The following is a 27,169-nucleotide window of genomic DNA, read 5'->3' on the forward strand; positions in this document are numbered from 1 at the left end:
TCTGCAAATCAGCAACAGGCCAATCTCCTCCCACTTCCCTTTGAGCCTTCCTGTAGAGATCTTCAACCATCTTGTGAGTGCTTTCATAACATACCAAAGATGCCACAACCACGTCTTCACTATCCTTTGGCTAGTTTTTTAAGGTATGCATTTCATTATTATCATGTTGAAGCGGTTCATCGTCTTGCAGTGTCATCTTAGATTGTTCCTCTAAATTTATGTCATCCGAAATATATGGTTCATCATACAAAGACCTCAACCCGCAATTACCTCGTGTACAACTGACCTCATCAACCTGCTTGACAAAGCTAACCTCCAATTCACCAACGTAGAAACTTGCACCCAATGTAACATCTTCTACGTAATCGCGAGAAGGCTGCAAATCAATGGTAGTTGACTCCTCTTCTTTTTCAAGACCCTCTATTCGATGATTTTGGTCTGCTGGAAATTCTTCATACACATTTTTTCACTGGTCTTTTGCAAGGAGATCCTGAACTAATTCCTAATACTTTCTTTTTGCCATATCAGTCTTATTTTGCTGCTTTGGTGAAAATCCATATAATCACTGAATGGTAAGTCATTCTGAACTCAAGAAGGAAGTTTTTGATACTCTGTAAATGTTGAGTATTTCTATTCTTATATCTGCTGATTGGTGCACCCATGGTCCAGAATATTCAACTCTTTCTTCAGGATTGCTATAACCCATGAAGGGTTGCCTATTGACTTGTCGTTCATCCCTTTTGTAATTACTCATAGAGACATCTTGCAAGAGAAATTCATTCGAATAATTTGACACTGGTGGCTGAAAAGGAACTGATTCCTTTATCATTGAATGCTCAAGAAGTTGTGATAGTTGATGCTTTTCTTTTCCTACCTTCCCTACTTTATCACCATCATCACATTGCTGCAAACTTCTGCCATCGTCGTGAGTAAATGCATCTGTGACGTTTGTGGCTGCCAATGAAATTGAAATATTTGACAAATTTTCTCTAGTCAGCGATCCATGTGTACTCTACAATTTTGGCTTGTGTTTAGTTAATGACTTTGCAGTCCTACTTGGTGCCCACATAGAATCCATCCGATCCTCATCCTCATCCTCATTTTGATTCTTTTTCTGTAGCAAAACACTTTCTCTTGGATTTGGCATTGAGACAGATGAGTGGATTCCATTCGTTATAGAACTAGACTTAATTTGGGTGGATACCAACTCCTATTGTTGCAAGACCTTTGTTCCCTCATCAACATCAGAGGTACTTCCCTCAATTGTATTTCCAATAAGTGTCTCGGTGTCAGAAGAATCAATAGATGCTTTGGTTGTAAATTCAAGCTGCTTTATAATGGACTTAGTTTTGAACTCATCATACCCTCAAACTTCCTTCCAAATGTAGTTCCATGGATAGTTGGACTGCTATTGGCTGCTCTTGTTTTAGGCCGTGCAGAAATAACAGAAGAGGTTAAGAATCATGCTTCTTGAGTGTTCTATCTGCACCTTCATTATGTCGATAATTCAACATGCTGCTTGAAGTGGGTAGTATTTCAATAGAGTTTCTTTGAAGTGTTTCCCTACCTATATCAAGCACTGTAACTTTTGTAAGCAATGTGCTTGTTTCAAATCATAAGACCATTGCCATGTTGAACACATACAACCTTGGTAGACATATAGTTCCAAATAATCTTATCAGAACTTATCTATTTTCTTTCACAAGCAACACAACATCTGTGTCATTCACAAATCACCTTTTTGCTACATTTTTTAAACAACTGTATTCCCATACATTTGACGCAGCAATAGTATCTCAATTTTTAATTCTCTCCTTCACATCATTTTGTTTATGATACTCTCACACCAATATGCTATTCAAAAGGATGAATATATAAGACATGGCGAGATATATGCAACAATTTTCATTCAGTTAGAAACTATCTTCAATTGATCATCTTTGCAAAAAGACAAACTGTCTAAAACGACATCTCTTACACATTGCCACTTGTCAAATCTTTGTCAAACCTGATAAATTAGGATACAATCGACAATCTTCTTATTAATAATATTTTAAACACCCGTTGCAAGGTAAAGTTCATCAGTTTGTACATGGGATCTCACCATTTTGATGACACTGGTCTCAATTGTTAGTTACTAGGCACAATTGGATGGTTTGTTGGTTTGACAATCATATATTCAAATGCAAGGATAAAATCCTATTAAAGTTTGATGCTACCCAATAGCTTAGGTGACACATTAATTTGTCTGCCATCGTTCCTATGGACTTCACGTAATTGGGCTTACACCTAGGCAACCAACTTAATCATAGTTTTGTCTTCAAACTGTCACATATACATCTAAGTACAAAACAAACGTCCATTTGAAATATCCTATTCATTATATGACAACTCTGCTAGTAACACACATTAATTTGTCTGCCATCGTTCCTGTGGACTTCACGTAATCAGGCTAACACCTAGGCAACCAACTTAATCATAGTTTTGTCTTCAAACCGTCACATATACATCTAAGCACAAAACAAACTTCCATTTGAAATATCCCATTCATTACACGACAACTCTGCTAGTAACACACAGATGTCAAGCGACTTCGAATGCCATCATTGAAGGGCCATGACCATTGAAGGCCGTTACTCCCCAATGTGTTGATGATTCATATTCCCAACAACTGCAGATGTGTGTTCTCAACACATGCACGATGAATGTACTGACCTAAAAATTCCTTCATCAGTTATACACGGTTCTCTTGACCACGTGTCGGTTCACTTACATCCTCAATACGTCTCTTTATATATTGGTTGGGTGTTATTGGATTTCAATAGTTGTTGTGCTGGTGTTTGATCGTTTGATTACCCGGTGATTAGAAACGCTGAACCACTTCTTCCTGAGTCAAGTCGATGAAGATGTACACAATATGTTGTTTTTTTTTTTTGGAGGAAATGTAACATTTGGGCCTGTGATAAGTTTACATTTAAGAGGGTACGCTAGTTATAGCTCCATTCTCATCATCAATATCGCATAGTGCATTGGCTTTAGGATTTGTAGGAACTCTCGATTTCAATAGAAATAAAACACCACAGGTGGGAATTATGGCATCTAAAGTTAAGACATATTCGCTTCACTGCAGAAATGCATCCACACTTAGGTCAATGGTATCCCAAATTGTAGATATGATTTTGCAGTTTAATGATTTCATGCCTTATATGTTCTTAAACAGTGGCCAAACTTAGTTTTGGAAAGGGTTTGCTTGATATTGGAAAAAACCATATTCCTATATGGACTCTTTCTCTCCTTTGTTTCTCAACTGGACCCGAATCACAAGATGCTTTGGGTGCTGCACCAACATTCAACCTTTCAACTCATCATTCTGTCTTGTGTGTGTATCCCTTGGCTTGCTGGTACATCATCCAACATGATACATTTGATATCTGTTTTCTACTGGCTATGAAAGCTTTCCCTTATTCAGATATATCTTAAAAGTTTTACACATGCTCTCTCCTATTTATTTCCTCCTTTATTATGGCACAAGCTTCTATTCTCCCCCTAAACCACTTGAGTTTTTTGTGCTTTTGCATGTGCTCAAATATCCTTGTCTGCCATGTATTGCAGTAATTGTTTATGAACCTCCCAGGCAACACAATAATTTGTCTGAAAGCTTTTCTGAAATTTACCTCTGCTAAAACTCTGTTATGCAAATACTTTATTGAGCCAATCTGACCCTTTAGGATGGCAGGATATAGGGCTCTGTTGTAACTTCACAGGCTGGCAAGAAGATCAACTCTGATACCACTGAAATATCCCAAACGGATTGATTCAATTTTTTCTCAAAATATATTCATAACTTAAACACAGGTAGATGTATTACAGAACAACAATAGAAACCAATAGATTCCCTAATAGATATATAAACCCGTTCTTTCAAAATAATATTCAGGATTCAAGCGTTATGAAAATGCATGACAAACCAACAGAATAAAACCAGTAAACTCTTATACAACTCCTTAAAACATGTTATTGCATTATACAACAACAATAAAATAACCAGCATTCAAAACCCAATCTTAAACACAGTTTTACAGTTAGATTGGAACACTCAGAGAAAAACTAGTAAGTGCATACGGGACACCTGAAGTGACATCTCCACGGACAATGGGTTTGCGTCCACTCTCTGTTGATACAAAGGGCTACGTCGTCCCATTGGCTGAAAGCTGAAGCTTACCCAATAACTCTCGCAAGAGAGAACTAAAATCTGAATCATAAATCTAGCATACCAAATTAAGGAGTCTCTTCTCCTTTTATTCTTGCAACAGTGACTCTTCAACTCCCTTCCTGGCTTTTCGTTTTATTTCTCCTTGTCATCTTTAGCCCACTTTATAAAATTAAATTGACCTTTTATAATTTGAGTCCATGCTCTCAAAGTCAATCTTAGTATTATATGAATATATTGTAAACTTTTCTAATGTCCCAAAAAGGGGACATTACAACTTGCGAATCTCCCTTCTTTATAGCCATAGCTATAATCAAAGAATCTGGCTCCAAATGGAGTTTTCTCACATGTAGCTGCTTCACCTTTTGCATTGCCAAGAGGGCCGCTTGCATCTCTACTTCTTTGTTAGTTCCCTCTATCAACCTCTTGGCCCCAATTGCCAAGGAATTCCCTCTATTATCTCTGATGATGTAGTCTGCACCACTTGGCCTTGGATTGCCCTTCCAAGCCCCATTAGAATTTACCTTTACCTAATCTGTATTTGGGGGTGTCCAACAATTTTTGAAACTGCCTAAGCGAAGGATGATCCCTCCTAAGCCCTTGAACATGCCAATTTAATATCTATTTATTACTTTATATATTTTAGTCTAATTTGTGATAATAGATATAAACATTAAATGTCAAATAATGAAATATTATATTATAATAATTGTTATAAGTTATAAATAATTAATTATTAATTGAAATTCTATATTTTAAAATGTTTCAATTCTAGTATTTTAGGTAGCAAAAATGTATATATTTATGATTTTGATATTTTTTTGTATGAACATACCCAACTCCCCCCAAAAAATGTTGTACCCACATACCAATACTCGTACACTTGAACCTGTACACATACCTGATTCAACAACTTAGATTGTGTCAAAAGAACGACTAGTTGGTATTTGACTAGATAAGTACTTTCCATCTAGTTTTTTACAAACCTCAATATTAAGAACATAGGTAAGCATCAAACTCAAGTATCGCAGCAACTTTAACTTCTACATTCAATTAGAAATGACATTTTTGATATTTGAAAGTCTGGGGAACCTATTAGGATTTTGTGAAGATCAGAGAGACTCAATCACAAAGGTTAGAAATAATCTTTTGTACCTTTTGGAGACAATATAAGTATGTTCAAAGGGGAGCAACAAAGTAAGGATGCTCCATAGAAGCAAACACCAAATAATTGTGGAAAGAAATCTCAAAGGGACTAGCAATGCTTAATGTCAAAGGGATATTGAAGATCAAGCAAAACAAATGTCAATGCAAAAACAATTCCCTCTTCAACTATGAAAGTACGCATTGTTGTGCCTCTAACCTTATGAAATTTCTTTAGCTCCCCTTTGGTGCATAGTTTAGAGGTTGTGTAATTTGAGCTAATTTGAGTACAAACCTTTTGTGGAAGTTTGTTGGGCACAAGATCTTGAATTCTATGCCAGTGTCTGACATGGACCAATCCTTGATCACCTAACCAATACTTGATCACCTAAATCTTTTCTAGATCAACACATATACCATCTTTGTTGATGATATAACAAAGTTATTGGATTCTCTCCATTCTAAAAGAGTTAGCATAAAGCTTATGCTAGCATAGCATTAGAAGAACTAGTTGAACATGTTAAAGGTCTTCTTCCCTTGTGTTAGTCAAAATAAGGATGTCATCCAAATAGACGGCCACAAAAGAATTTGTAAAAGGCCTAAAGATATTTTTCATAATTCACATGCAAGTGGCAAGTGTATTGGTCAAACCAAAGTGCTTGATAAACCACTCAAACATGCACTTCTTGTTTGGAAGACAATAATCTACATATCAACTAGCTTATCAAGTACAATAATGACCTAATTTCTCGTTTGTTTCTCATGAAAAGCCAACCATATAAGCTAATGCAAGGGGTCATCAATTTGATGGATTGAGTACCTATTCGTAACAATGATTTTGTTTAGGATGCTATACTCAATGCAAAGCTTCCATATTCGATCTTTCCTAGTACTATAATAGGACTTTCACAAGGTGAGGCACTTGGCCTAATGTGGCCCTATTGAACGAGACCTTTGATCTTCCAATTATCTTTTTTATTTTCAAGTATTAATGACTTATATAGTTGCCTATTTGGCAACGGTGGACGAAGAATGAGATCATTTGAACGCTTCACCTAGCAATGCACAAGTATACTTGTTGGTGAAGTGAACACATCTTTGTATCTTGATAGTGCATATTTCTTCTACATACATTGTTTTGTCATAGTTGATGTTGCAATAGGTGTTAGCCATGAACTTGTCTTACATCAAATCTGATCACGATCATGACAAATATCTAGTTTTGGGCAATTATGTGTAAACATCTAAGTCGCTGATCTTGATTATGGTTCGGATCTGGATTCAGGGATTTGGCAATTTTTTTTAGGCTAGATCCCGATTCCGTGGATATATGAATATAGGCATTTTCAAATATATATATATATATATATATATATATATATATATGTATATATATATGTATATACATAGATTCCATGCACATAACGTGTCAATGCCCATTCATCATTAGTTCAAAGCTTCAAAGTTCAAATATATAATGACAATAAGAAGTTAAAGTCAAAGTCTCATAGGGATACCAATGTTGGTGCAATTGCAAACATCTCACAAGTCTCACCATAGGTACCTTCTTTTGCTGCTTACCATGTCATTAGCACCTATAAGTTGTCCTCATTCATTACTACAAAGATACACTTACGAGTTTCCTTTGTCTGTATGATTAGTTACAAGAACTACTCTTTGCTTAGATGATCAAATTTTGATTGTTACCAAATCTAGATATTAGTGGTTATGTTGCCAAAGGCTTGATACAAATCCTTTTATCAACAGTTGGTTGCGTGAACCACCATAATTGAGTCCTTTGAGATTAGATAATCATAGCTTATATTGGTTCATATTCAGATATGTTTGATGAATTCTCAATGGCTCAAGACATTCAACGTCAAAATAAAGTTAAAGTGGCCCCTTCTGTTTTTGTGTGTCTGTATTTTAGGGTTGAGTTTGACTTTAGTTTAAAAAAATGAAAAGTTAAAGTAGGCCCATTTTTCCTTGCTTAGAGGTGGACCATCTCAGATTTGAAAACCTACATAGGCAAATAACCATCTTTGAAAACCTACCAACTACATTGTAGAGGAAGATTCTGTTCAGTTTGTCATTGTGTTTTGTTTCTTCAAGAGGGAGAAATGAGATTGAGAGGGAGCTTGTGTGATAGGAGAGTGCTGAGCTCTTTTGTTGAGGTTCAACAATCTTGTGTAGCTTAATGACTACTAAAGGTCCTTTTTTGGTCAAACTTGGAATCAACTCTTTTATTGTGATAATCAAAGTTGTGAGGATGATGTCCTTGTTAGAGGGAGTCTCCATATTTAGATGATCTTTTATGTGGTGTAATGAGATTTTCTTTGTAAGGGAGAAGTTTGAGGTGCAATCCCTTGTTAATGAGTTCTTCTCTATGAGATAAGTTCGAGGTGCAATCCCCTGTTAATGAGTTCTTCTCTGCGAGAAAAGTTTGAGGTGCAATCCCTTGTTAATGATTTCTTCTTTGAGAGAGTAGTTTGAGGTGCAATCCCTTGTTAATGAGTTCTTCTCCATGAGTGAGAAGCTTGAGGTACAATTTCTTGTTAATGCATTTTTTTATGCAAGAGAAGTTTGAGGTGAAAGCCCTTGGTCCACCCTCTGGGAGTAGCTATAAATATGGACAAAAAAGTTGGGCAAGATGGGGGAACAATTGTGGCATAAATATTATATACATAAAGTTATGTGTACATTTATATAATTTGAATAGTATTTATTTTCATTAATTAAACTAATGAATAATAAATACATTGTATTCTAATATATATAAGTCTTCCCAATAGTTCCTATGTTTTCTCTAACACCAAATCCTTATTCTCTGTAACAAAATCTTCATTCTTTAGAGAACTACCAATGAAGTTGGGAATTTGATTAATGTAAATGACAAGCGCAGCACAGTTGGATACAAGAATATTGACATTGTTGATTTCTTTTTTAATATTCTTTTCTGTTTTTAGAAATCCATTACAATAGTCAGCAAAAAATCACAAACATTTATGAATCTTTGATGGCATCTACCACCACTGCACTCTCATTGCATTCACCCACTCTTTAGTAAGCTTGAGTTGTCTGTGGCATATGCGTTATGAACTATTTGATTAGAAAATCTTTAAAGACAAGAGAGCATGCATCTTGAGTAAACAAAAATGTTCATAGTTACTTAAAATTTTAAAGTTTATTTTACTTTCAATAACATGTTTAAAATTCTTCTTCCTTCTAAGATCAACCATTTGTACATGCCATCATGCCTTCTGTATGTTTGATACCTCTGAAAATTGTTATCGTAACATAGAGAAACTTTGGCAGGTTTGGAGACATTCTAATGGCCTCAGGATGGTTGAGGGATGTTTAGGCGCCTTCAACTTATCCCAAGGACATTGGGGAGTCTCCCTAATGTTTGTTGTAGAGATTCATTGTGTTGCATACAAAGTGGGATGCAGCCAAGATGCTCCCATCTGCAGGCAGAAATGGGATGCGTTGTCCCTATTCCTATGTCCTTGTAAGTGTCTGTCTTGGAAACTTCACCATTAAAGAGGTGATAAGTTCTTGTGGAACATTGGTAAAAAAAAATTGAGTGTTAATTTTTACAAGTTTAATCTTGTAGAAGATTATGGATCACATGTCAGACAAAAAATTTCCCTACAATTAAGCTCTTCATAGCTTCCCTTGACACAACATTTAAGTCTACCATAGATACTAATCATTGGCACCCATTTATGTAGCACTAGTTGTGGTAGATGGGGCGTCACCACATGCTGATTTTTTTTTTTGATAAGGCTACCAGATTGGATGAGAAGATCTGACATAGTCTGCATGAAGCTCATGAGGTTTTGTAAATAACTGGTGAGAAAACAAGCAATGATGTCCTTCATGGGTCCCAAATGGGTGATGAGCTATAGCTGCATTAAAAAAAGGGCTTTAGGGCATAAGTGGGAAGCTCAGACCTCTGTGACATGGTCCATACACTATTACTAAGGTGTTTGATGATAACACGTTTTCATTTAACTTGCTATTTTATCTTGGTTTTTTATTCAGTGTTCAATGCTGAATTATTTCAGCCGTGCTTTCTAACACTATTGGACAGGTGACAGATAATTGAACAGTTGTAAAGCACATTAAGAAATCTGGACACTGCCCTATACTTCAGATCATTGATACAATGGTCAAGGAGATAAGAGTATCAGTAGATTCCACTTTAATGGGTGTTGAAGCGGGGTCGATTCTGCTTCAGTGGAAGCTATTCACTAGCAACCAAAATCCCCAAAAGCTTCCCATCTAGTGCAGAGGCATGAGCCCATTTGTTCTCGGGGAGGCACGATGGTGCTAAAAATTCCCAATTTGTTGAAGTGGCAATATTTGGCAGACATAAAAAGATTATTGGAAAATGTTTTTTTCTGGATTTTCATATTTTCTATATTGTAGGTCCTTTGGTGAAGTATTTGGCAGTGTGACTATTGGACTTAATTTGTATTATGGTCTAAACTCTATTAATTAGCTCATGACTTAAGCTTTCCAATGAAAACAATGAACTCTGATTTTTGAATACTGGAGCTATGAGTTTTTACCTTGACAATTAGGAGTACCAAATTGAAATGATTCCAATGAGTTTTTCAGTTTTTAATAAGTTTTACTTTGATGGCTTTTCCAATCTTAACTTCCAAGGAGTATGATTGAAGTACACCATTTATATATTTGTAGTTTTACTATTAATGCTTGTTCTAGATATTTCTAGACTCATAGTCAGGAGTTTATTATAAGCTCTTGATAATCTTCTGAATCAATTTTTTTTACCTTAAGCCTGGGAGTAGGAGAAATTTTAGTACTTGTGATTTCCTCAAATAAAGGAAGATTTGAACAACTAATTTTTGGCTTGAGTTGATGTATAAAAGCCATCCTCATGTCAACTCTTAACTTATTAAATTTATGAAAGCCACATTTTGTGAGATTTGTTGAATTTTGTTGATTTTGTTCCATTAGTGCTGCACCAGTTCTGGTATCAGAGCCAATCTGGGAGAGCCCCTTGGGTTTCATCAAGGATTGTTCCTTATCCTAGGGATACCTACACTCAACATCTGGAGCTAGTAAATAAATACATTGATGAAGCCAATTATCCTTACAGGGCAATATCTGAATCAGAATGCTCATATTCTTCTCTGGATGGTGTTGCCAGGTATGCAGAATCATGCTTGATGCATTTGAGAGCTCAATTGGGTTATGATGTTAGCGGTATTTCTCTTTATGTTGAAACTGCATATAGGCAATCAGTGAGGCTTGGTTGAGCTTCTGGAGCAGGTTACAACAGTCCATACAAGTTGTTATGGTTATGATGGAGATATTGGATATGCCCAAAGTTCACTGTCAGATGCTGCAGTTGGTGGGATACATTCTTCTGGTCATGCTCCAAGCACTGTGGAACAGAGAACAGATACCACAGTTAGTGCTTATCCATCTTTCTACCCAAGTTGAACACTGGGTGTTGGATATTTGCCCAACCATGGCTCTGTAGCATATTATTAAATTTGTAAGGCTAGCATATCCTTCCTGTATTATCAGAGCAGAACGGAAATTTTGATCCTATAATTATGAATGGGTTTATAAATTTGGTTGTGCAATTTATTCGCATAATTTGAGGCATGTAGGAATCTGTCTACTTGTTTTATCCATGTTTGTGGTTTATGTATTTTTGGTTCATATACCATGAGGTAGTTGTCTGGGCCTAGTTTGTAGTATTTCTAAGCTTTAGATTTCTTGGCCAGGGTTTCTCTTTTCCAGCGTAGACAGATTATACCTTATTTTAGTTTTACATTTACTCATCCAGTTCTTAAATTTTTGATAATATGCACATAAACTGCTAAGTGTTGCTTCTGCTTGTTCAAGAATGAGTGAAAGTAGGATGATCAAGATTGCATCAGATGGAAGATAATGAAGGATAATTTTGGTCAGAGTTAGACGAGCTAGCCAAGGCTTAGCCAATGATGCTTGCTGGGTTTTGGTTTTATATTTGAAATGTATTTGAAAAAATTTGTTGGATTTGGATTGAAGTTTTTCAAGGATTGAAAGAATCAATTTTCCTCTTACAAAAATAAGGAAACAAAAAGGAAGCGAGGATTGTTTGAAGATTGCAATCTCTACTTCATTATTAAGATCTAATTTGTGTATCAAAATAAAGTTGTTCATTAGTCCTATACCATTATTGGTATCTGAAAACGAAACAACTTCCGTATGTGTGAGAGATGATTTTCTCTGCCAAGAGATGGCATTCATAGTTTGTGGAACAGAACAGGATCAAGGAAAACCAGCTGCAAATGGAAAAATTCTAGAGGAGATGAGACACATTCAAGCACAGTTGCAAGCTATGGAACTTGCACAAAGAAGAAAAGTTGACATAGACGATGTCAGTGATAGAGAGGAAGAACCTCAAGAAGAAGAGGCAGAGTTTGAGATAGGAGTTGAAACAAGAATTGTCCGAGTGATTTGTGAGAACAAGTTCCAAACCAAAGTTTGAGGTACCTATGTATGAAGGCAGCATGAATGTTGAAGAGTTGGTTGACTTGATTAGGGCCATGCATAAATACTTAAAATTCGAAAATGTGGCTGATGAGAGAAAGTGAAGTTTGGAGCAACCAGATTGAAAGGTCATGCATCTCTCAGGTTGGATGGAGTATAGGATGAAAGAAGTCAGCAACTCATATCATCGGGGACAACCCTCAAAATACAGAATTTTTGGGAAATGTTTCAAATGTAATAAATATGGTCATAAAGTTTATGAGTTCTCAGAGGATCATGCAACAAGTTAGAGGAGTGCACATATTGCTCAAGGTGAAGAAAAAAGTGCAAAATCACCTATTCATGACGATGCACCTGAGGTTGGAGAGTCATTACTCATGAACAGAATCTTGCTAAATATAACAAAGAAATTCAATGGCCCACTCAAAGAAAAACATTTCTCAGAATGTAATTTCCCATTCAGTTTGCCACTAATTTTTTTGCACTTCATTTACCCAATCAGCTACAAATGTGTTATTCAACAAGTTGGCTTGCAATGTATTATTCACTGATTTGAATGATAATAAGGAAAGAATATTGCTCTGTTTGCTAATTGTTCTTTGGTTTTCAGATTTCATTCATGTTGCTTGTTGCAAGGACATTTAATACATATGACACAGCAGAATGGAGCAAGTGTAGAATTAAACTTTGGGATTCCTCATTTACATCAGCTGCTGAGATAGCAGAGATTCACAAATATGCACAGGAAAGAAAGATCATAACAGAGCAGGCCTATGGAATAGTTGCAATATTCAAACTCAAATTGCTGTTAACCTGACAAATCAACAGAATAGTTTTGCAAGATCAGAAATGCAAATCAGAATTGTTGTTATTGTATGGTGGAGCAGCTCTTAATCTGAACAGCAATACTTTCGTCAATGGTATGTGCAGCTTCAGTGCCAGGTGCAGAAATATCATCCACCAGATAAAGGAATTTCCACAGTCCAACGCTCGATACCCTTATAGCATAAACTTGCAACTTAAAGCTTGAAATTGTAGTGCCAAGGGCACAATCCAGAAGCTCAATGAACAGGAGGAATAAAATAATGCACAGAAGAGTGTGTGTGAATGAATGATGACTACATAACAAATGATGAAGAATTACTGACTTTGTTATGTTTCCGAGTCTTCCTGCAGCAAGAAAAAAACTTTTATGCTAATCTAATATCATTTGTCATGCCTAAATCTTCAATACTCACCTAAAACCCTAGAAATCAATATCAAACCAACCCAGTTCATAGCAGCTGTATGGATTACTGTAGTGGCAGTGCAGATCACTCTTGCATGTATAGATAGCTGTAGTGTCCTGTCAAATTTCATAAAACCTTCAAATCTTTACAAACTTCATCAAATCTTTACCAACTGATCAAATAAGCAAAATGCAAATTCTGAAATGAATCCACCGAATAGGCTGAATGGATTTTCTTCCATACAACTGACTCACCTAAGGGTTTCTGACTTAGGAGATGTTGAACGCACAAACACAATCTTTCAAAGTTCTTTGGTAGAAAATATCAAAACCTTGATTATGCAAATGAGTTCTAAAATTCCTTGTGAAACCCTCTTGGAACTTTGTGAAATGAGAATTATAAAACTCTCTGTAAATATTAAACTTCTCATGAGTGACTACAATATTTCTCTTATTTGATTTTCTTGCTAATACAATGATCCTCTCATTATTTACCATTGACATCAAATAAGTCACTTTATTACACAACCATGGTTTAGTACTTAATTAATTAAATGCGAATAATCCTGAAACCCTTAGGATTATTCATTATTCAATTAATTAATTGAGTATTTTTATGACCATTTTAAATAATTAGAATTTTCCAATTTAGTTGTCATCAAACTTACTTATTTTTGAAAACTTTTTTTTAATCATTTGATTATTCTAACGTCAGATGAAAAGGGGACATCACAAATAATTCCAGGCAAGACTAAATGTAAATTCTGTAAGGTTATTCTTGATAGTGGAAGTGCTGACAACCTTGTGCCTTCTGAAATGGTTGGTAAAATAGGCCTAAATAAGACAACACATTCAACTCCATATAAGATGTTTTGGCCACATAAAGGATATCAAGTGTTCGTAAATAAATGAAAAGTGCCAAATGGAATTTTAGATAGGAAGTTGCAAAGATCAAGTAACATGTGATAATATGCTAATGGATGTCTGTGATGCTCTTTTAGCTAGGCCTTAGTAGTTAGACATGAAATTAGTTCATGATGGGAGTACTATTACTCAATGTTACAAGATCAGACTCACCCCGGACTCGGCAAACTGGTTTTGGGCTCAGACTTGAACTCAGCATCCGGACTCGGCAAATTGAAAAGCCAAGAAATTCAAATATTTTAAAGATCTAAATCTTTGGTCATGCATCATTTAGTGAAATTAACATCAAAGATACAATAATTGAGATAAATAGAAGCTACTTTGCACACATGCTCGAGTTCACAATGATCACATAAGTATTAATGCAAATTTTTAAAAGAAAAAAGACGGACTAAAATAATTGAAGGTATATATTATTTATTATCATCATGTTGAGCATTGTGTTCATGTTAAAGACTGTTGGTGGTATCTCCCTTGAAGTGGACTACAAGGTTGCTCCCTTGAAGTGGCATATCATTAATAAGTCTTCACAAAAAAATCATATTATATTCTTCTACTATGCAGCTTTGCTTGAATCTTTTGTCCTTAGTAAATTAGAAAGATCATTATGAATTTTTGGAATGATAACAACTACATAATTGCTTAATTGTCAACATCTTTTAACTTTGTCAAATGGCTGGTTTAATAGACATTTGTTTTTTTTGATATTTTACAAACCTTAAAATTGTTCTTTTATTGTTCTGAAGATGCCCAATTCTTTAAAAGGAAAGTGTTTTATTTGTTGTAACTTGTAATGCTTTCAAATTTGATAGTATTGTTTCAAATTTTTAATACATGGTTCCATGACTTTGTGATTACAGTCTGTGATATTCATATGAAACTGCTTTTTTGGCAAAAAAAATAGTAAATTGTAATTTTCTTTATAGACAAATTGTTATGTTTTATACCTGCTACATGCAAGACATTTTTTACTACTCCATATTGATTGCCTTATTGAGAATCACCATTACAAGTTTTTGGATCTTGGTATTGCAATACAATCATAAAAGCGAAAAAAATCCTTAGAAAATGTTTATTTTTTTACTCTATTGCTTAGCTGGCCATGGAAGAGTCCTAGCCACAGGACTCTCCAAGTCAGGAGAGTCCATGGACTCTGCCAGGACTCGAACAATTTAGGGTCTAGAGGCCAAAAGACTTTGGAGCCATGACTTGGGTTGGAACTTGCAGAGTCCTGTAACACTGCTATTACTCATACTTTTGAAAGAGATGGAAAAAAGCACACATCTTCAATGGATGAGAATGCATTCGAGGAGGTCAGTCCTAAAGTGTTGAGGGTAAGTGGAAAAGAATTTCTACACCAAATCCAAAATGAGGAGTTCATTTCATGTCCCATTTTGGGACATTAGAAAAATTAAAAGCCAATCTCATAAAATATAAAAGTAACTTTATTGGAGTTGCAAATTGTTAAATGCCATTTTTAGTATTTAAAATAGGATTAAAAGGTGACAAAGAGGAAGAAGATGAAAGACAAGAAGGGGTATGTGAAGAGTCACCAAGTTATGCTTAAAAGAAGAGGAGTGAACTCATTTGGAGCATGCTTGGATTTATGATTTGATTTCTGTTTTCTCTTGGAGAAATTTGGAAAGCTTCTATCTGCCATTTTCTGAAACATGAGGACAGCTTCTCGGTGGATTGGACAGAGATCCAGTTCATCTTCACTGGTAGGTTCACAACGGGTTTCATATTTGTTTTCCTGGTTCATTTCTGCTTATCCAATCCAACTTTTACTTCTGTACTTAAGATTGGATTGTTATTGTATTGCTGAATGTTAAAATGCAATAACATTTCTGAGTATATTTTTCATGGGTGTCTTCTGGTGTTTGCTGGTTAATCTGAAATTTGTTACATACAATTATCTAATTGTATTTCTGAAAATTATTTGAGAAATTTGGGGCAAAATATCCGGTTCAGGATTTCACAATACTATCAGAGCAGGTTTTCCTACCAGCCTGTGAGATTTCTTGAAAGACAAAATTATTTGCAGTTCTGAAATTTCCGGAAAATAGATCACAAAGTTCTGTCCGATTTGGAGAAACAAGGAATATATTATTCTGAAAATAAGTGGCAAGTAATTTTCTGATAGTTGAAGGCTTCAAGCAATATTCATAAGTGACCCATGTGGAAAAATCATGCGACTCTTTTAATACATTGGCAGTTCCATTCTTATTGTTTGCAATATAGTCGGCGAAGAATGTAAATATTGGAAGGTTTTAATATATTTCAGGGAATTACTGTTATGGTAGTAGACGATATTTTAATGCAGACTTGGAATATACATTTTGAATATTATGATATACATGTTGCGAGTGTGCTTGAATATTTAACATTCTCCATAATACCTCTGCGTGGAGCCTGCTTCTCAAGGAGACAATTTTAATTGATATTTGAAAGTTGAGGATTAAATAAAGTTTTAGTTTGGTTTAGAGCTCGTATTGTCCTATTTGATAAGAGAAAATAATATTTCCGAAGTAAATGTCTTACGTATGGTTCAGTAAATATCATTGTAGTGAATGGCTGTAAAAGTGTGGGTGATTAAATGTTTCATTGAAAGAATATGAATAGTCAGAGATATTCATAGGGCTATCTTTTGAGAATACCCATTTAAAGGATTAATATTACCGACAATAGATTTTATAAATTTGGCATCTAATTATAAGGGTGACCTTATAATTTCTGGCTGAATGCCGTATGGAAAATATTTATGTTCGGTAAATATTTCTTGAAGATCTTTGCAGACAATGTATTTGGGAGTCAAAGGAAACATTAGCTAGTGTCTTGATTACCTTGCAGATATTCTGGCAAGCCTTCAATCATTCCAGAACCAGTGGGTGTATAAATGTCGGGCCTCATTCCCTTCACTTCAAAAGAGACACATTGTGATTCAGAGTATCTCTTGGGACAGATATTCACCGACAAAGCTATTTACACATGCTGTGGGTTTCGTTATGGTATTGTACCTGCGACTTTGCATAGTCATGAAACTATACATGCATGTGAATGTAGGCAAACTCTTAAGGAGAGGTTCATATTCTCCAGGCATGGGTTATGTGATATTTTTTTGCATTGTAAAAACCAAAGATTGTTGCTGTGAAATGTAATAATGGGATTACCAACATCCCTGCCTGTTAAGTATAGATGTCTCTTGGGCTTCCAAATCGAATTGATTTATTCATTGCTAAGTACTAAAGCAAAGCTGAGATGCAAACCGTCGAATTGGGTGTTTCAGGGGGTTGTGTTCACACTGCATTCAGAGTCTTGCACTTGGGTTTTTTTTTCAGAGTTGTGATTTTTATCATAAACTACTGCAAGACCTTGTGTATCCTGTATCGGACATTCGTGAGCATATGCAGGACATCTTTCAAATGACACAGACCACATAGTCCACTGTTGTATGTCCTTGATATATGACAAAGACTTTTATGGTCAGCAATTCCCCTCTTTTGTAATGTCCCTTCTAAGATCCTTTAGAACTTGGGATTACTTTCTATATTTTCAATTGCAACAGGCTTCTAAATTTGAACACAATTCTTTAATTTGCCAATATTTATGGTATTAATACTCTTGGCTTGATGAATTGTAGAAAAATGGAGAGATTGATTAATGTAGATGACTATGGACTTGGTATTACTGAAAACTGACTTGAGCTTGTATTCTTTCCTTTAGTTTGCAGATGTTTCAACTTTCTTAATCTACATACATCTTTTGCCTAAGCATGTTGCTGTGACGGTATATGAAAGAAATTTTTATTATTGTAATCATTGGTCTAGAACTACCCTAGAATTCTAGATACTTGGTGTTAATTCAAACGTAATATCCCCTGTTTCTTGTATTCTGATTATATGTAAATGTGTATATATTCACTACCTGTAATGGGCATGGGTGGGAAATTACTACCTATTTGATGGGTTGAAGCCACGATGATTGTTCTCTATTATCTCCTTTTTCTCTTATCCTTATTCTTTCCCTGACAGACTTATACTTAATGAAGTATATGAATAATAGCCCTTGTTTACTTTCTCTCCTTTTCTTATTCTTCTCTACCCTTAAGAGGGAATGAACATTGACTGAGAATGATATCTGCGATCGATGGTGTATTTTTCCAAATTTATTATTATCACTGACTGGTCTGTGTAACTTGCTGGTTGGTCTCCGTTGCTTTTCAGTGTCTTGGATATATGGTGAGTCTACTGATGCAGACAATTCCCTATATATTGGTGTTTGTATTTTGTTTCGATCCTCTTTTCTGATGTGGCTGCTAGCCATATCCTCTACCTTTATGATTCTCTCCCATTCGATAAGTTTATATGAGAATACTAATCTGCAGATATATATTTAAAACTGAACTATATCACTCAGGTTCTTTTTTTTTTCAGATAAAAAATGTAAGAAAGTCTGAGATTTTCCTTCAGTGAATCTGCGAAAAATGCCTTCTTATATCGTATGTTGAGGTATGAAGAGTAGGACGTGTCTATTGCCTTAATCACTTCTTTTCATTCAAATTTCTGATCACACCCCTTCGATAGTCATCGCAGTTTACTATCTTGCGACCATGTAATGTAATTCTCTTTATAACGGGCTACATAGAATAGTGTTCTTATTGTTGTCAATATAGCAATATTCAGTTTGCATGTATACTCAATGATTAGTCTTCTGTACTGAATGTAGACACATTATCAATTTAGAATAACTTATATATTAGTGTCTTAGCATCCACAGCTGTTATGTGGCAATTGAGATCCTTTTCTGGTCACGCTAATGATCTAATCCTTATATTTATCTTTTTAAAACATCTTCTATCAAGTCTACACACATTAGCAAAGCTGAGACAAGGTATCGTCTGTGTGGACGAATTCCTTGTTGACCTCCATAGTAAATTCAATTCATATGAATTTGCCGACATAAGGTCTGAGTGGCTATGGTAACCATTGTTGTTTGACCCCCTTGTAAGTCTAGTGGATTGGGGTATAGTCAATGTCATAGGTTTTCTAACAATGCTTTGTATCTTCCTTTCTCAATTTAGTGGCTTTATTAATCTATTATGTTTGATTATTATTTAATTTATTATTTAACTATTATATTATATTTATATATTGTTATTATTATCTCTATTATCTTAATATTTTAATAATATATTAATATTAAGGATTATATTTTATTATTTTTATTTATTGAATTCTACTGTTTAATTATTAATATCCTTATTTGACGAGGGAATATTACAAAAATGGTAGACTCACAGTATTGTGTAATCTTATTTATTTGAGATAAGCATATATTAATAATAAATTATATTCATTATTGTGATTTATTTTTATAATTTATTATTAAATTATTCTCTAGAAAAGGGGACATTCCATCCTTGGTGTTAAGCTGCTTGGAAATTCTTCTTCTTGTACTACATGCAAAATCTTCATTCACCATGAAAGTATTAGGTTGTCTAATGAAGCTTGTAGTTTTTGTTAACTTCTTTGGTGAATGTCCTCTGTGGCATTTAAAGGGGAAATATACTGCTACATTGATTTGAACAACACCATTGTTGTGCGCTCGTCTTGAAAAAGGAGAGTAAGAGCTGGCCATTTCATATTGCTGTTTGTGGTACTCAAGCTTCAGTAGTATTGTGGGTAGGATCTCAGAACAACAGGAGGATGCAGAAACAATTGAGCACATTTAGGAAGACCAACAAAGAAAGGTTCAGGTCAGAACTCCAAAAATCGAATAGAAATTGAAGTCTTTTCTTAATCTTGTAGCAAGCCAGCCAATCAGTAGAATATCTTTGGTCAAAACAAGGACAGCCAAATTTTTTGGCATGATTGAAGCATATTGATTCTGCTCTTAAAGATCATATATTGCTATGTTCTATATGTAAATCACAAATTGTTCTTATCTGCTACTTTTACAGAATTATCACTATCAAAACATTGTGATCCTTCAAATGTGAACCAATGTGCCAAACTTTCATGCCTGAAAATATTTAGAAGGTTTTATCACAGCAGCATTAAACACGAACTGAGAAATTTACCGCCAGTACACAATTGCAAACTGTTTGATAAATTGACACCGGAAAATTTAGTGGCAAGTAGTGCAGGCTGTTGCAAATGAATGTGCCAAACTTTCATGCCTGAAAATATTTATAAGGTTTTATCACAGCACCATTAAACACGAACTGAGAAATTTACCACCAGTACACAATTGCAAACTGTTTGATAAATTGACACCGGAAAATTTAGTGGCAAGCAGTGCAGGCTGTTGCAAATGAACATAAGCTAAAATGTGAAAAGTGATGTTTTCTTGAATGAATTTAATGACACTTTTAATCGTGAACAATTACAAGAGGAGTCTAAACTTCTGATTTGGGACAGCAAAGATTTATCTTCACACTCGCACGAAATTGTAAATTTTAACACAAGGAAACAAATATGATCAGGGGTCTACAAGCGTTGGTAACTTTAGTACAAGTAGTGGCCATATTATTTTCAGTGAATTGGCCTTTGAAGTGAATGAAGATATGACAAAAGAAAACCACAAGAGTTCCTGATTTTTACAACAGTTATACGCCTTTACAATATCATGAGGTAACAATTTTTCTACATGAGGATAAGGACAAAGTAAGTGATACTAGTTCTGAAATTTTATGTGATAATGATCATTTCCTTGGTGAAGAGGTTGGTTCGATTGATGACTGTTGTAGTAAATTAGAAAGTGTAGAGATGTCTTTGACACATAATGAAGAAAACTACAACCCAACTTCAGATTTGTCATTGAGCTCTTATGATATAGCAGTTATTTATTTATTGGTTGATGATTTTATCTTCATCTATTCTTAAGTTATTAGTGGCTCCCATGCTTTGTCTACAATTATGTTTTCAGATTTGGCCTGGCCTATAGGAGTTATTGAGTTGCATGTGCATTTGCCGAGACATGAATATGTGTTAGATATTGCACACGAGATGGATTTCTTCCTTATACCTGGGAACGGTGACACTTGGTGGCTTAATCGGTTGATCTTCACGCGAATTGGAGGTGTTTTTGGCATCCATTGGGTGGACTGATTATTCAAATGGCTGAATGATAAACCCCTATTTCTACTCCCAGGATTGGATGGATGAGCTAATTTGGGATCTAGGTGTTGACAGGATTAGTGTTTTTCTTCTTGTGGATTATAAAGATTTGCTTCTCAGCTCGAGGCTGTGTTGTTCTTTTAAGAGTTACACAACAGAATTTTTTAGATAGAAATTTTGGTAAACATATTTGATGACAATAACTGTTAATAAATTATAACCTAACCTAAACAAAACTTACTTTACTAAACTATCATCAATCTACAAATATAGATTCTTAACACTATTCTAAATGACTAAATCAACGATACTCAACCTAGATTTGATTTCTAATATAGTTACAAGCTAAGTCAAAGTTCACCAAATTTCAATCACAAGTTCAGAAATCAGAAAATTCAAAACATGACTTGAGATACATTGAAACTTGTCTTATATTCAAACAGGTTTACAGCATAATTTGTTTTTCAATAGAGCGAGGGGGGCGTGGGCATCAATTTGAACGAATAATTTAAGGCGGTCACTTCTATTACACAGGTCTGCACATATGTGAAGCAATCAAGATGAATAAATGAGTTTTTATGCGTTGAGTATTTTGCAGGATCTTGTATTTGGGCATTGAGCATATTGAAGTCACAAGTAATCTTTAAAAGTTATATGCTAAATTTTCTAACATGGTTAAAGATTTGCCTTCCTATAATAAAGTATATTGAAGTCGTATTTTTAATATGTTTATGAGCTATATTGTAATTCTCTTTAAACTAAAATCTAAACTTATTTATATTATAATATTGTAAGATTATCATAATATATTCAAATATGAAATAATATTATTTTATTTAAAAAAAAATTATTATTTATATTTAAATATTAAATTCATATAATACAAATTTAATCCCAAAAAAATTGAATTATTTTCCTTGTCGAATTTCAGTTGAATTTTAATGTTGCCAAACTTGAACTCGAACCTTGTGACATAGGTTACAAGCTATTATCAGAATTTAAAACAATAACCTAACACCTGTGTCTTGAAGATGGAGTACGAGTAATTCCTCTTTGCTTGATAAGGTCATAGTTGCTGGTATCACGTGGCGACATTAACAAGAATTACTTGAGAGTCAAAGAAGATGACATCCACACAGCTCCTTTGGGCGATAAAGTGCAAGATTTGTATGCTTCAGATCAATAAACTTTCTATACAGATTTTATACAGTACCCTTCACAAGAGAACAAAAGAGTTCAAGTTACTTCCTTTGCAAGCTGCTCAAAGACATTGGGAAGCTACAGTGGCCTTCGATGTGCCAATTAGATGGCATTTGATTCATTTTGTCTGCAATGAATTTGAATTGGTATCAGCCTTACTATGCTTCAGCTGTGCTTTTCCTAGCAACCACATGAAAATTCCACTTTCTGTGTGTTGATAATTCAAAATATTGAATTGAAGGCTCAAACATATGATGATGTATCAAGTAATAAAAAGCTAAGATTCCAGTTGGTGTAGCATCCTCAAGGAATACAAAATTAATTGAAGTACGTGGTAGGTGGTAAGGATATAGTCTTCCTCATAATTGATGAAATGAGCTTCAAAAGAGACATTTGCTAAGTTGCAAACTAATTGGAGGATGGAGGCACAAGAGGCTGGAGGAGATTCAGCGACCTCTCGTCAGTTGCTAGTGACGGGGTTTTGAAATTACATTGGTGACAACTATTTGTGCCAAAATGACTAAAGCCAAGATCGGTTTCCAGGTGGCAGCGACAACTGTCATATTATTTGTGATTAGAGTGACTATGATCTATAATGGTGGCTACATACATGACAAAGAGGACTTGATTCTCAAACTATTAATGTAAGTGATTGAATGTGTTTGTCCCCAATCACTATTGTTGGTTGTTTGTGAATGGATGTGTCTGTTCCCAATCACAAGTTTTGGTGGCTATGATTGGATGCATCTCCGTAATAGTGATTGTTGTGAATAGATGTGTGTCCCTGTTCATAACCTTGATTTTGGATGGATGTTTTTGTCCCTATCCAGTGATTGGTAATATTTGTTTATCAGATTGTGTTTTTTTGGAGATATTCAGAATTTTAATATCAATAATAGAGGTTGTGCTTAATGTGACAATTCATTACTTGGAAATTTTGTAGCTGTGTTTTCCAAAGATTTCTATCCATTTATTATATGTTATATTTTGATTTATTATTTAGTAACTATTTTGGTTATTTTCAACATGGGATTGATAATTTTATTATTTTGCCTATTTCTAGGCTTATCTATGCAGGAAAGCAGATGAACGATGATAAAACTGCTCGAGATTACAACATTGAGGGTGGCTCAGTTCTTCATCTTGTGCTTGCCCTGCGTGGTGGCTATGGTCCAGTTTAAAAATTCATCTAATTACAAATCTAGTCCATATAATTAGATCTCTAGTGATATATACTGAGATAACCCTGCTCACTGTCTTTACATTAAGTCAGGCACCCGTTTTTCTTATTTTATAAGTCTGTTCTGGCTGCATACTAAAGCAGGAATAGTTGCAAGTCAGCTGTTTGGGTAGATTTTTTTTGTACGTTTTTGCATTTAAGCACCTGGTCTCCTTTTGGCACTTGCCTTCTCATGTAAGGAAATCACAATTTGGGATGTTTTTAAAAGACTCTGAAATACTTATATTTGGATTTTTAGTCTGTAATTGTTTTCTTTCTTTTATCCTTTTTGGTCCATAAAGATATTGATCCAAAGAATGATTTAGAGATGTCTGGATTGGAAAGTGTGCAAAGAAAATATCTATGCTCTTTAAGAGCAATTTGTTTTGGAATTTACGTTCAAAGTTTATTTGGCAGAGGCAATTGTGTAGGAAGCTGCTGCAGGTGATATGGCGTTCTTTATAGGTGATTTTTAACACGCTGCAGGCCGAGTGGAGTCATCCATTATGCCAGGATTGATATTGAGTGTTTCTTATTGCCTTAAGCGATTGTCAGACAGGATAGATAGATAATACTTGTTGTGGATACAATGATACATGTACGTCAGCTAATGTTTTTGACATCAATATAATATGTTAGAACCAATAAACATCTGCACGCTTGCCGGGAGTCCTAGTTGGGAACTTTGGGAGAAGAGAGGAATACAGCGGGGATAGACTTGCTCCATGCTGGTAGCGACTGATTGCCCTTTTTTCTGAGTTGCGGGTCCTATTAAATGTACGGGTTACACAACACTTTCTTTAGCTGAATACCGGTATTGGTTAGCGCATTTACATGTATTATATTTTAAAAATTGTAAATACAGTAGTAATTAATAATGGGACAGGCTATTCTCCATCCAAAATGTACTGAAGACAAAAAACTTTTTTTTTTCCAGATTCACGAAAATGTATTGATTTTTTTTTTCAATTTTTTTGTTATTTTCGACTACAAACTATGCAGACCATAAAGATCAAACTCTGAATTTTTCAGAAAAATCTATGATGTTTTTGATTTTTTGAAGATTGGTCAACTGTACAGTTTGGATGGAGGATAGCTGCGTTCATTAATAATTTTTAATAGAATTTTTTTAACTTCATAACTTGCAACAAGGAAGATATTCATAAATTCACAATTCAAAGATTTGTTATTAATAATTTCTGATAGAATTTTTTTTATTTCATAATTTGCAACAAGGAAAATATTCATAAATTCACAATTCAAATATTTGTTTTATATATAAAATTTCATTTGATTTTCAATAGCGTGCAATCTTATTCTCGCTGCCCATGTTATGTGTAAATTGTTTCATCTATAGAAGTTTCAAAAAGTTGTATAGAACAATTGCCTAAATCATTAGACTTATATTCTAATACTTTACTACCTAGTTGTACTCATGTTTGTTAATTTTATTCTCGCTGGTCATGTTATGTGTTGAAACTGTTTCATCTATGCAAGTATAGAAGTTTCAACAAGTTGTATAGAACAATTGTCTAAATTAGTAGACTTATATTCTAACTCTTTACTTCCTTCTTGTACTTATGTTTGTTATATGATAGGTAGTGCAAGTTGAATTGCACAATGCTCAAATTTCAATTTTTTGTTTATTCATATGTTATTTTTGGCTTGAGTGGATAAAAGCATATGTACTCCAATTCTGGTAAGTTGATAATTCATGATCTATCAAATTTGTATATAGTATTTGTAAACATAAAATGTAAATGAAAATAATTATTATTATCATATATAGCAAAGAAAATGAAGTTAAAAAATGAAAAAGATACTTGAGATGGTTTTTTATAGTTAGCGGTTGTAGGAAAGTAGAGTTTTGGTCATGTAGATGCTATCATTTATACTACCATTTATGAGTATTGTTCATATTACTTGCCTTGAGGTTTGCAAACATTATGATTTTTGAAGATATGAAATAGTAATCTCACTTGGAGTAGTTGGTGCGTTTCCATGTTGAAATATTTTTCGAATGTAGTCTTTTGTGCCTAGTAGCGACCTGTCTTCCATATGGAGTCATCTTTTATGAAAAGAAAATGTTAAAAAACTTCGACAACAAAACCAATGTAAGAGATACAAGAGCGTGGCCATATTTTTCTAACAATTATTTATCTTTTTGCACTCTTTTTGAAGCTGCTTCAATTAGTATTTTTTTTTTCGTTTTCTTTTGTAATAGTTTTTATTGCTCAATTATGAAGCTTATGTCATCATAATTCTCATGGAAATACGGTTCATTCGTGTCAATGTCTAATGTCTAATAATGGGCTTAGTAAAACTCTTATATAACAAGAGCTCTATGCGAGCAGCAGTCCCTGCCTTTTGGGGTTAATTGCAAGGTCATTAGTTGTGTTCGAGGATTCTTAGTCTGGATTGTGTTCAAGTAATAATATTTTAAGTGGCCAGCAAAAATAATTGATAATGTAGAGATCATATCAGCACACTCAATGAGCAGTGCATCAAAGGCATTCAGAGCAGGCCAAATTCTTTCCTTTCTTTGGTCAAACCTGAGAAGCACCTAAGAGATGGAAGAGCTAATGCAACACAAGAGTAACAACAAGAATAGGTTAAAAAGAGAGTCAATAGAAACTAGGTGTTGCACTTGTGAAATGTCGATGCATTCAAGAAAGAAGTGTCTAAATACTTAATTCTATTGGCCTCCTGAACGGAAGAATAAGGTAATCAGCACGTGTCATATTTTAGCATGGAATTGGAGATGGCTGCATTGGCATTAAATCTAGATACTAGGTGTCATGAAATCGTCAACTTATTTTTGGCTTATACGTCTCTCCTGAATGTGTTGCTATTCATTTTTAGAAACATGACTAATACGGTTTCCAGATTATAGCATTAAACAAAATCCCAACTAATGTTTGTGCCAAATAATATGCAGCATGATCAATGCTGTTATATAAAGTCCCCAGGAGTGTTTTGATGTGAGAGTTGAAATGCCATGTTAGAAGTTAAATGCTGTAAAAACAGTGCCAAAGCCAAATAAAAAATTATGAGACAAAAAATCTCGAAAAGTACTCAAAAAAACAAGAAACAAAAACAAAATCTAGTTATACAAGCTATAAGAATCGATTTTCCAGCACCACATTGGCACATAAGTTGTTTGCTCTACCGGAATCACATTTTATTTTATTTTAGTAAGATGTACTATATTATTTATTTGTATTAAAGTCGAAACATGTTCTTCCATATTATTGTTGGATATATTGTTTGAAAACATTAATTATATGATGTTGATCAAGAGAAGTATAATAACAGTGAAAATATTTTTTAAAGTTAAAAAAAACATGTATTCATGAAGCAAAAAGTTTTCCAGAGCGTAAGCAGAAATAAAACTGAACAGTAGTATACTGTACTGTGGGCAAGGAAGTTTTAAATTGCGTATAAGAATGTATATGTTCAACTATTATTAACTATGTACTGTTTAATACAGCGAATAGCAAATAGTACAAAATTTGTTATAGCAATTTACATAAAGCATGTTGGTGCTGAAGAGACATGCTATTGTATGCTTTGCTGTATATATATGTAAGGAAAATTTTGCAGCGTGACCA

At 34.4% G+C, this 27,169-nt stretch overlaps 1 protein-coding gene across 1 annotated transcript in view; it reads left to right on the forward strand.

Annotated features, from left to right (window-relative positions):
- LOC149552328 (uncharacterized) overlaps positions 1-23,950 on the forward strand; it is a 46,674-nt gene extending 22,724 nt beyond the window's left edge. Inside the window, exon 2 of the mRNA XM_089787866.1 lies at positions 23,403-23,950. Within this exon, the coding sequence (XP_089643992.1) occupies positions 23,403-23,520 (118 nt within the window). The 3' untranslated portion in view covers positions 23,521-23,950. The remainder of the gene's footprint in view (positions 1-23,402) is intronic.
- The last annotated feature ends 3,219 nt before the right edge of the window (positions 23,951-27,169 follow it).

Source organism: Cupressus sempervirens, chromosome 6 (assembly GCF_028749045.1).
Source record: "Cupressus sempervirens isolate cs-2001-9-10 chromosome 6, ASM2874904v1, whole genome shotgun sequence".
Classification (NCBI taxonomy): Eukaryota; Viridiplantae; Streptophyta; class Pinopsida; order Cupressales; family Cupressaceae; genus Cupressus; species Cupressus sempervirens.